This window comes from Pelobates fuscus, chromosome 4 (genome assembly GCF_036172605.1).
Source record: "Pelobates fuscus isolate aPelFus1 chromosome 4, aPelFus1.pri, whole genome shotgun sequence".
NCBI classification, from domain to species: domain Eukaryota; kingdom Metazoa; phylum Chordata; class Amphibia; order Anura; family Pelobatidae; genus Pelobates; species Pelobates fuscus.
Window position 1 is genome coordinate 249,038,858 of NC_086320.1, and position 12,205 is coordinate 249,051,062.

At 41.4% G+C, this 12,205-nt stretch overlaps 1 protein-coding gene across 1 annotated transcript in view; it reads left to right on the plus strand.

The window, feature by feature from the left end:
• Positions 1-12,205, plus strand: part of COBL (cordon-bleu WH2 repeat protein) — a 761,158-nt gene that overhangs the window by 464,543 nt on the left and 284,410 nt on the right. The window contains exon 7 of the mRNA XM_063452038.1: positions 7,431-7,514. Coding sequence (XP_063308108.1) covers positions 7,431-7,514 — 84 coding nt within the window. The remainder of the gene's footprint in view (positions 1-7,430; positions 7,515-12,205) is intronic.

The following is a 12,205-nucleotide window of genomic DNA, read 5'->3' on the forward strand; positions in this document are numbered from 1 at the left end:
GATGACGAAACACAGGTGCCAACTGCTGTGGCTTTCTGCAGTGTGCAGACCGGCAAGGAGGGCAGGGTTGAGGAGTGGGTGGAAGATGATGTGGAGGATGATGAGGTCCTAGACCCCAAATGGAATCAAGGTCATGCGAGTGACGTGTCCAGTTTGGAGGAAGAGGCGGTGGTCGCACAGAGGCACCAGCACAGCATAAGAGGGAGCAGGTTGCAAAAGCGTAGCAGCTGTCCCCTAGACAGTACGCCTGCGTCTGCCCACCGCACCCAGGGACCGAGCACACCAAAGCCAGCTCCAAGCAGTTCCCTGCCGTGGCAGTTCTTCAGACAATGTGCTGACGACAAGACACCAGTGGTTTGCATGCTGTGCAATCAGAGCCTGAAGCGAGGCATAAACCTGCGTGCACTTCATATCTGAGAGTCAAATAGAACCGTCAAATACTGTGGTTACATCACACTTTGAAAAATTCAAATTTTTTGGGTGCTAAATAGTACATTTGCTGCCTGCGGTGCACTACATATCTGAGAGTCAAATAGAACCATTAAATACTGTGGTTACATTGCACTTTGAAAAATTCACATTTTTTTGGTGCTAAAAAGTAAATTTAGGACGTGCACTTCATATCTGAGAGTCAAATAGAACCGTCAAATACTGTAGTTACATCGCACTTTGAAAAATTCAAATTTTTTGGGTGCTAAAAAGTAAATTTGGGGCGTGCACTTTATATCTGAGAGTCAAATATAACCGTCAAATACTGTGGTTACATCGCACTTTGAAAAATTCAAATATTTTGGGTGCTAAATAGTACATTTGCAGCCTGCGGTGCAGTTCGTATCTGAGAGTCAAATATAACCGTCAAATACTGTGGTTACATCGCACTTTGAAAAATTCAAATTTAAACCATCTGTTAGTTTGGTGGGTGAACGCAAAGAATGAGGAGAGCGTCAAATAAGGGACGTGGCCCTGGTCGTGGTGCTGCTGGTGTTGGTGGAGCTCCTGTTGCAGGGAGAGGACGTGGTCGATCTGTGCCAGCTACACGCATAAGTTAAACACCTTCCTCAGGTGCGAGTAGTCTACAGAACCTTCAGCATTATTTGGTAGGCCCGAATGCCGCTCTACGAATGGTGAGGCCAGAACAAGTACAGGCGATAGTAGATTGGATGGCTGACAGTGCCTCCAGTTCCTTCACATTGTCTCCAACCCGGTCCCCTGCTCAAAGCTCAGAGTTGGCACCTGCAGCCCATGGCCATGTGTCTTTCACCTCAACCCCTTGCAAATCAGCCAAGCACTCTGAGCCACAAGTCATGCAGCAGTCTCTTATGCTTTTTGATGACTCTGCTGGCGGGGTTTCCGTGGGCCATCCACCTAGCCCTGCCCCAGAAGTGGAAGAGATTGAGTGCACTGTGACAGAATGTGGACATGCGAGGACAACCGCAGCATGTCTCTGATGATGACGAAACACAGGTGCCAATTGCTGTGGCTTTCTGCAGTGTGCAGACCGGCAAGGAGGGCAGGGTTGAGGAGTGGGTGGAAGATGATGTGGAGGATGATGAGGTCCTAGACCCCAAATGGAATCAAGGTCATGCGAGTGATGTGTCCAGTTTGGAGGAAGAGGCGGTGGTCACACAGAGGCACCAGCACAGCATAAGAGGGAGCAGGTTGCAAAAGTGGAGCGGCCGTCCCCTAGACAGTACGCCTGCTTCTGCCCACAGCCTGGCACACATGAGCGACTACATGCTGCAGTGCCTACGCACTGACTGCCGAGTTGCCCACATTCTAACTTGTGCTGATTACCGGGTGTCCACCCTGCAGGATCCCTGTTACAAGGACAACGTGCCGTCCTTAATTCCCTCACTGGAGCATGATCGGAAGATGCGCGACTACAAGCGCACGCTGGTAGATGCGCTGCTGAGGTCATTCCCAACTGACACCGGGGGCTCAATGGAAGCACAAGGCGAAGGCAGAGGAGGAGGAAGAGGTCGTCAACGCAGCTGGGGCACCGCCAGCACCTCAAAAGGCAGGGTTAGCATGGCCGAAATGTGTAAAAGCTTTGTCAGCACGCCACAACAACCAGCACCACCAGCTGATATGGAACGTCTTAGCAGGAGGCAGCATTTCAGCAACATGGTGGAACAGTACATGTGCACACGCCTACACGTACTGACTGATGGGTCTGTCCCATTCAACTTCTGTGTCTCCAGATTGGGCACATGGCTTGAGCTTGCCCTTTATGCCTTGGAGGTGCTGGCCTGCCCTGCAGCCAGTGTATTGTCTGAACATGTGTTTAGCACGGAAGGGGGCGTTATCACAGACAAGCGCAAGCGCCTGTCCACAGCCAACGTGGACAAGCTCACGTTTATTAAAATAAACCAGGCATGGATCCCACCAGACTTGTCTGTACCTTGTGCAGAATAGACATTTATACCGGCCTCATCCAGCCATTGTTATACTCAAGTGCACTTATTCTTTGTTTTCTTTTTTTATATGTCCCAATATTTTGGGGGCTACCCCAATTAAAAAAGAAAAAGAAAACAAATAAAAAACAGTGTTGGCTACCTCCTCCGCCTCAACCGCCGCTTCCACCTACACCGCCACGGTCACCGCCTCCTCAACATCCACCTCCTCCTCCTAGCTCAAGATTATTATTTTTAATTTTTATGTATTTTATTTTTATTTTATTTTGTTATTTCCCTATCCACATTTGTTTGCAGGGCACTTGTCCTACTCGTATCCCCATTTTACTTCCTTATGCAGCCCTCTAGCCCTTTCCAGGACTTTTTTAGAGCCATTTTAGTGCCCAAAAGTTTGGGTCCCCATTGACTTCAATTGAGTTCGGGGTCAAGTTCTGGTCAAGTTCGAGGCTGAACTTGAACTTTTTGCCAAAGTTCGGCCGAACCCGGCAAACCCGGACATCCAGGTGTCCGCTCAACTCTACAGGTAACCAATTTTAGCTCAATCTGTGGGAAAAGATTCCGGGGAGGCCTCGAAATGATACTCTATTTGGTTAATGAATCCCTGGCATTCTTGAATATTACCATCAAAATGCAAGGGAGGAGATAGAGAGATAGTGGGTGCCTTTTATACTATAGGTAGAGGAGACCACAGGCTGCAGATGCACTGTTCGGGGAAAAAAGTGTATTGAAGACCTGGGCAAATTGATCCATGCGGTGATCATTCTCCTCTAGTTTCCTTTTGTAAGCAGCTATGTGCTTACACAATTCTACAGGATCTATGGCCATGTCGTAATTTCAGGATTACAGTATGATCCAGCACATAGAATTGCGGAACACAGAGGACTGATAGGCAACGTATACCGGACCTTAGAATGGCCGGACTAACGTACCAAAGAATAGTCAGGAATAGCCGAGGTATGGGCACACAGAAAGGAACACAACGATAAAGGAGAGTCAGAGGTCAGGAATGCCAGAAAACATGGAAGTAAAAATCAATGCCAAAGTCAAAATACCAGAATAACCAGAATCAATAACGCGCTCTCGGACAACCACAAGGGAAACCACGACAAGGCACAGAGCAAGAGGAGAACTGGGCCTAAATACCACGCCTGTGGATCTAATTGGTTGTGACTGGCCTTTGACCCCAAAGGCAGTTATCAGGTTACTATTTGCATAATTGCTGCTCAGCACAAACCCTCCTGTGGATTGATAGCTGCTCAGCACAACTTTTCCTGTCAAGACAGTAATTTTGCTCGGCACAACTTTTCCTGTCAGAACAGTAAATGCCATTAACCAAATTTTTATGTGCAGATGAATACGTGACAGAGGGTTAGGGACTGTAAATGGTAGGGGGATAGGGGCTCTAGTGGGGGGAATGGATGCAATCAGGGATATGGGCTGCAATTGGGTGAGAGGGGCTATAGTGGGGGCAGCAACTGTAGTAAGGGAATAGGGGCTGTAGTGGGGTTATATGGGCTGAAGTTAGGATGAATGGGGCTGTAGTGTGGGGAAAACGGGCTGAGGTTGGGATGAATGGGGCTGTAGGGTGGGGTATATGGGCTGTAGTGTGGAATAGGGGCTGCAGTGAGGGGTAAAGGACTGTGGTAGAAGGGTTAGGGACTGTAGTATGGGTGTTAGGGGTTGTAGTGGGGGAATGGGACTGTGGGGGGGTAGGAGCTGCATTAGGGAATTAGGGACTGTAGTGGGGATAGGAGCTTCATTTGGAAGTTAGGGACTGTAGTAAGGATTAAAAGCTACATTTGGAGGGTAGGGACTGTAGTGGGGGATAGAAGCTACATTTGGAGAGTATGGACTGTAATGGGGGTAAAGGCTGTCATAGGGGTTAAAGGCAGCAGTGGGGATAAGGGGCTGTGTGGGGAAATAGGGGCTGCTGTTTGGTTAAAAGGGCTGTAGTAGAGGGCTTAGGGCTGTAGGACATAGGGGCTGCAATTGGAGGGTTAGCGCTGCAATTGGGGCTGCAGTAAAATGTAAGGAGCTTAAATAGAGGTGTTAGGGGCTGAAGTAAAGGGCTTTAGTTGGGAGTGTTAGGGGCTGTAGAAAGAGGCTTTAGTAGAGGAGGTTAGGGCCTGTAGTTAGGGGCTGTAGTAGGGGGTTAGGGGCAGGAATAAGGGAATTTAGTAGGGGGTTATGGGCTGTAATCAGGGTTTAGGGATGTAGTAGGGAGTAAGTGACATTAGAAGGGTTGTTAGGGGCTGTAGTGTTTAGGAGTGTAGCAAGGAGAAAGGGGCATTAGAAAGGGTGTTAGGGGCTGTAGTGGGTGTTTAGGGGTGTAGTAAGAAGTATGGGGCATTACAAGGGGTGTTAGGGGCTGTAATGGGGGCTTAGGAGTGTAGTAAGGGGTAATGGGCCTTAGAAGGGGTGTTAAGGGCTGTAGTGGGGGTTATAGTTGTAGTAAGGAGTAAGTGGCTTTAGTAGGGGTGTTAGGGGCTGTAGTGGGTTGTTATGAGTGTAGTAAGGGGTAAAGGGCATTAGAAGGGGTTTTAGCGGCTGTAATGGGGTTTAGGGGTGTAGTAAGGAGTAAGGGGCATTAGAAGGGGTGTTAGGGACTGTAGTGGGGGTTTAGGAGTGTAGTAAGTATTGAGGGACATTAGTAGGTGTGTTAGGGGCTGTAGTTGGGGGTTAGGAGTGTAGTAAGGAGTAAGGGCATTATAAGGGGTGTTAGGAGCTGTTGTGGGGGTTAGAGGTGTAGTAAGGAGTAAGTGGCTTTAGTAGATGTGTTAGGGGCTGTAGTGGGGGTTAGGAGTGTAGTAAGGAGTTAGGGGCTGTAGTGGGGGTTAGGAACATTAGAGTAAGGGGCATTAAAAGGGGTGTTAGGGGCTGTAGTTGGTTTATGGGTGTAGTAAGTAGTAAGGGGCATTAGAAGGCATGTTAGGGGCTATAGTGGGGCTTTAGGAGTGTAGTAAGGAGTAAGGGGCATTAGTAGGGTGTTGGAGGCTTTAGTTGGGGAGGTTAGTGGCTCTAGTGGATGGTAAGGGGGTGAATGTGGGCATAGGGGCTGCACTTAGGCGGCGGAAGAAAAGAAAATAGTGTATTCCCCCCTCCCTGAGGCTTACCTTGGGTCAGGGAGGAAGGAATCCTGCTCCCTGTTGGTCCGGTGGGAGATGGACTGCTGTGCAGACAGTTCCTTCCAGCAGCCCCTGGAAAAACCTGTACCCCCTTAACATAAAGTGCATACCTCCCGTCAATTAATAAAAACCTGCACCCCCTTAACATAAAGGGCATAACCCCCTTAATAAAAAAATAAAAAAAACTGCACCCACTTAACATAAAGTGCATACCCTCCTTTTATTAATTAAGGGGGTATGCACTTTATGTTTAAGGGGGTGCAGGTTTTTTTTCACATAAAATTCTCTACTCACATTTGATTATGCCTCTGCGCTGACCTCCTCTGCTCTGATCACTAGTGCCTCACATCCTGGAGATCGGTGAAGGCGGACAGGCGGCAGCGGAGCACGTCGGCGTGACGTCTCCGTCACGTTGTGCGACGCCGCATCACTTCTCCCCCCGCTCCATATTACTGCAGTCAATGTGCATGCTGTTGCAAAGGCGCCATGACCCGCACGATAACAATTGATAGGGGGTGACTCATGACACTGGCAGTCATGGCACACCCCTAGTGAGTGGCACCCGTGGTGGGTCGCCCTCCCCACACCCTTAGTACACAACTGGTTCTTTTAAATCAGCTGCTTTATTAAAGCATTTTGGATATCAGCATTTCAGTTGGATATAAGTACATTTCTCAAAATTACATGTTCAAACGTGTAAAATGCCTAATTGAGTTGTGAGGGTGAAAGTCAAAAATTAAATACATAGTGACATTTTACAGCCTGACATAATATTATGAAAAATGTAATTAAAACAAAAAAAAAAGAAAGTAAACAGTCTGTTTGATAGTGCATTAACATCCTACCAAGGGTTTGGTGCGTTATTTAAGTGACTGTATGCAATTTTATGCCATTAGCTGCTAGAACTTAAGGGATCCATTTTCATTCTTGCAGTTAGACAATTTGTACAGTGGGCATGCTCGCCTGGGTCTATTGAATCTAGTATATGTTGTGTTCACTCCAGCATCAGTAGTGAATGCTCTAATTCACTTCTTATACATAACTCTGCCATGTTGTACCAGTTTAGGTTGTCCAGTACAGGCATCTTTCTAATGTAATTGAAACACGTATGTGCACCCAGACTCATTGCATGAGAATGTACTGGAGACACAGCAGTGACAAAATAATTTCCCAAACTTGATATGTTGCGGTTTTATGGTTCCAGTTTAACTTGATATCCCCATTCATCTTCATGTTGCTATCCTTTTGGTTTATACCAGTCTTCAATTTTTTTAAAAAGTCCCTCAAAACACATCTGTTCAGAAATGCTTATGGACTTCCAGAGTAATGTATCTATACCTATCCATATCTGTCTCTTGCTCTCCTAAAGAGCCACAGTCCACTCTCACCTCCACTTCTGCTACGTTTCCGCCTTGTTTGGTGCCTGTCACCCTTGCTGCCTTGTTGTGTATTTGTACCCCACCTACTCTAGACTGTAAGTTTGTTTGAGCAGGGCCCCCATCTACCTATTGTTCCTGTGTCACTGTGTAATTGTCTCATTTATTGTAAATTCCCCTCCTTTCATTATATTGTAAAGCGCTGCAGAATAAGTTGGCGCTATATAAATTTCAATAATAATAATAATACCCAGTTTGTCCTCATATTCACAAACACTTTGATGTCCCTGACTCTGCTTGGCTACTTGTCATTGTGGTATTCTGGCTCCATTTGACTAAGGACAGACCATTCTAAGACATGGTAATAGGTCTTTATAATTTTCAGTTTTTGTATTGATCCATAATTTGTGCGTAGGATGCCTAGCGATTAATGGCAAATTTAGTCTATAAAATAACTCATGCTATGGTTTGAAAGCACAATATTACTAACTAAAATTATATATTTTCATTTACAGCATGTGGAGAGCATGGTATCAATGGATAGCAATGACTATGAAGATGTTTTCAAAACTAAAAACACAAGTGGGAGCAGTTATGAGGTGAGTGCAAAACCTCTACTCTTTTTTTTGTTTGTTTTTGTTTTTGTATTTAAAATGTTGCACTTTTTGTGTGGCCGTTTTAAATGTCATCATGGGTGTAGGAACCAAGCATACTTTTGGATATTAGAAAATGTAGACAAATGTGCAGTGGTAGTATATGTGAATATTTCTGTCCTATTTTGGGACAATATAAGACATTGTAAATAGTTCTAAACAAAAACTGCTTTTGTTTTCTTAACCCCTTAAGGACTGAGCCAAATATACACGTTTTGATCAAAATAAAACGTAACCAAAACTTGAAATTTGACTATATGTCTATTCAACCGTAAGTCACCTCTTTCATATTAAGTGCACCCACACTTAATATATATAATTTTTTTCAGGAGAAATAAGGCTTTTGATTTACATCAAATAGCTATGAAACAATTTAAAATGAATATAATATTTTTCGAAAATGTGGGGTTTTTTTTTAGTTCTGCATGACATAGTTAGAATTAATATTTGTTTGTGTGTGAAAAATACAAAAGACTAATTTGAATGCCAATTTTGGCCAGTGTTGGCGACTACTAAAAAAAGACTGGACATACCCCATTTGCAATACCTTGGGTTGCCTACTTTTGCAAATGGTACACCATCATGAGGGTAATTCTCATTCCTGGGCTACCACACGGTCTCAAAGGCAACAAAACCAATCTGGCGAATTTCAATGTGAAAAAACTGAAACACAAGACTTATATTTGACTTTGCTGAACACAAGTATTAGTGTCTCAAAACAGTAAAATATATCACAACAATTATATCGTCAGTGTAAGTGCCGTTTGTGTGTGAAAAATGATATTTCACTGATAATATTGTAATACAGTTTACTGTTTTTTTATAGTATAAATTATTTTATTGATTGTATATCAAATATATATATACAAGACATAATAACATATATGCATTAATACACAAACATTCATACAACCATAGAATGCACAATCTAAAAATTCTATTCTCTTACTTATACATAGCACAAGCCACTTATAACTGTGACGTCTGGGGGTGGGGAAGGGTTCTGTCTGTACCCAGGAATTACCAATAATTTCTATGACCATGACCTCACTTGATCTTATTTACCCATTCTTGCCAGAAAGCTTGTCTTTTTGGATTATTCAAAAAAAGGATGCTTAAATCTTTTTCCATATTAATCTGGACAGATATTTGTTATTTTAGAAGTCCCCATGCAATCTCTTGGTATTTTTTCCAATTGTGTGCAATTATCATTTTATATGCTGTGAAACAATACATTATAAAACTCTCCTTTTTAATAGACATCTTAGGCCAATTCATATATAGCAATGCAACTTCAGATTTCCTATCCAGCACTAATTCTGTGTTAGCTCTAATAAATTCATATAACAGATCTATTGCACTCTAGATACCCGGGTAGCTCCACCATAAGTGGAGATATGACCCCTCCCCATTGTCACATCTTCAACATCTCGCAGAAACATTGGGTACATCCGAGCTAACCTTTTAGGTACCAAATACCATCTGTTCATAACCTTATAATGCGTTTCTACTAGGTTCAGGCATTGTACTTGTTTCCGAGTTTTAATAAATGAATTACACCCTTCTTGCTGATCTAGTGCACAATTCAAATCTTTTTCCCATCTTTTCTTTTGGGACTGGCATATTGAGTGGTTAATATTTCTGATGACTTCTATTGCCTTGGCTAAGATTTTAGAAGTTGTTTATTTTGAAGGTTTATTAGTTGTCAAAATCATATATTTCTGCACAAAATATTTAACCCTCAAAAATGAGAAAATTTCTGCATTCAATAGATGGTATTTTTGAGAGATAGACTCAAAAGACATTATTTTATCTTGATATATTATCTGTGTCAACTTATATATTCCCGATTTCCTCCACTTATCCAGGGATATGTCTTTAACATTAGCTTCTATTAATCTTAAGAAGATTATCGGAAACATATGTGCCCAAATTTTATTATTATTAATGTCAATACTCATTTCTTCTACTTGTTTGTATTCCATATTTAACCTTCTGGGCTCTTTAACCCCAAATCTTCCATTTCAATATTATGCCAGCTTTCGTCAGTAGATATTACTAACTGTGTTCTATACATATGAGCTAATATATTTGCCCAATATATAAACCTTATATTAGGGAAGTTTAAACCACCATCACTAGGTTTTTGTGATAGTGTCATCCTACTAATTCTGTTTTTCTTCCCTCTGTTAATAAAGTTTTCAAAGTTTGATTGTAGTAGTGTTAGCCAGCTATCCAGAATTCTTAGGGGTATCATTTGAAATAGATAATTACATTTAGGAATAATATAGGAATTAATTACATTAATGCACCCCCACCATGTAATCTGCATATTTCTCCAAGCTCTGAGTAATAGGTTTGTAGATTTCAAAAGTTTTTAGAAAGTTTTCTTCCATCAACTTATGTATATTTTTAGTAATCACTACCCCTAAATACTCAAATTTCTTTAGAGCCCACACAAATGCATATTTTCATTTTATCTCCTCCCTGGATTCCTTTTCTAACCCCATACTCATCAAAATAGTTTTAGCCTTATTTAACTTATAGTTTGCTAGGTGACTATACTTGTTAAATTCTCCCATCAGTGATTCCAGTGAATTAAGAGGATCTGTTATTGACAATAAAATGTCGTCTGCATAGAGACTGATTTTAAATTCATTGTCTCTCGTCTTATATCACTTTATTCCTGAGTTTTTCCTAATAGTCTCTACCAGGGGCTCGATTGACAATATATATAAGAGTGGTGATAATGGGCATCCTTGTCTAACCCCATTATTTATTGATACCCAATCCGAGCAAACATTTGGCCCCACTATTCTGGCTGAGGGATTTTTATACAATGCCATGATTCCATTTAGCATCCAGCCTTTAATATCATATGCTTCCAAAGTTTAGTCTAAAAACTTCCAATTCAACCTATCAAAGGCTTTTTCCGCATCAACAGCTATAGTCAGAAGGGGAGTATATCTCTTTTTTGCACTATCTATAATGTCTATAATTCTTCTTGTATTCAATCCCACCCATCTACCAGGAATAAAGCCAATTTGATCTTTATGAATTAGTTGCTTAATTACTGTCTTAAGTCTTGTTGCTAAAATGGCAGAAAATATTTTTACGTCCGTATTTATTAAAGAGATGGGCCGATAATTTGAAACTCTCGTAGGGTCTTTTCCTTGCTTTAAAATAGGGAGCACATTTGCTCTCATAATCTCTTCGGGAAAACTACCTCTCTGAACCCCATTATTAAAAGTCAGGGCCAAATGTTTGCTCCGTAATACTTTATAAGTGTGGAAAAACATGTTAGTGAACCCATCTGGGCCTGGTGTTTTACCTTTCTGGAGTTTAGAGATAGCTGCATATACTTCAGCCTCCTCAATCAGATTATTGAGACTGGTTGCCTGGGCTTGGTCTACTTTTGGAAGTTTTGTTTTATCCAAATATTGTTTAATTTTATTTAGAGAGGTTTCTATGAGGAGATTATATAGGTTTCCATAATATTCTTCAAAGCAATTACCTATATCCTTTGGATTAATGTATGTCTTATTATTATGAATAATGTTTGTTATGCGAGAATTAGCTTGCTGTTTATGCAGCTTATCAGTAATCATTTTGTCAGTTTTATTACCTCTACAATAATTTTTTTTTTATTATTTATTTATGTTCTTGGCTATTTTAATGTTTAAACTTTGAGAAATGCTTTTTGGGTTTCTAAGATCTTACTTGCTTTCTCTGGCGTAGAGTCCGCTTTATTCTCTGATGTTAATTTATATAAAAGAATGTATAGCTCTCCCAATTGTTTATCTTTATGCTTTTCCTCATGATTTATTAATTAAATAGCCTCTCAAAACAGCCTTAAAAGTGCACCAAGTAGTCAAGAATGATGTATCTAAAGGATCATTCTCCCACTCTATTATTTTTTCTAATTTGGCTTTATGCTTATTATTATATAGTACCGTATATACTCGAGTATAAGCCGACCCGAATATAAGCCGAGGCCCCTAATTTTACCCCAAAAAACTGGGAAAACTTATTGACTCGAGTATAAGACTAGGGTGGGAAATGCAGCAGCTACTAGTAAATTTCTAAATAAAATTAGATCCTAAAAAAAATATATTAATTGAATATTTATTTACAGTGTGTGTATAATGAATGCAGTGTGTGTGTATGAATGCAGCGTGTGTGTATGAATGCAGCGTGTGTGTATGAGTGCAGCGTGTGTGTATGAGTGTGAGTGTATGAATGCAGTGTGAGTGTATGAATGCAGTGTGAGTGTATGAATGCAGTGTGAGTGTATGAATGCAGTGTGAGTGTATGAGTGCAGTGTGTGTATGAGTGCAGTGTGTGTATGAGTGCAGTGTGTGTATGAGTGCAGTGTGTGTGTGTGTGTGTTGCAGAGCCTTGGTGGGGGGTGGGCAATTTTTTTTATTGTTTTAATTTTTTTATTATTATTTATTATTTTTTTTAATTTAATTTAATTATTATTATTATTTTTGTATTATTATTTATTATTTAATTATTATTATTATTATTTGTATTATTACTAATTATTATTTTTTTCGTCCCCCCCCTCCCTGCTTGATACATAGCAGGGAGGGGGGCTCTTCTTCCCTGGTGGTCCAGTGTCATTGGTAGTTCAG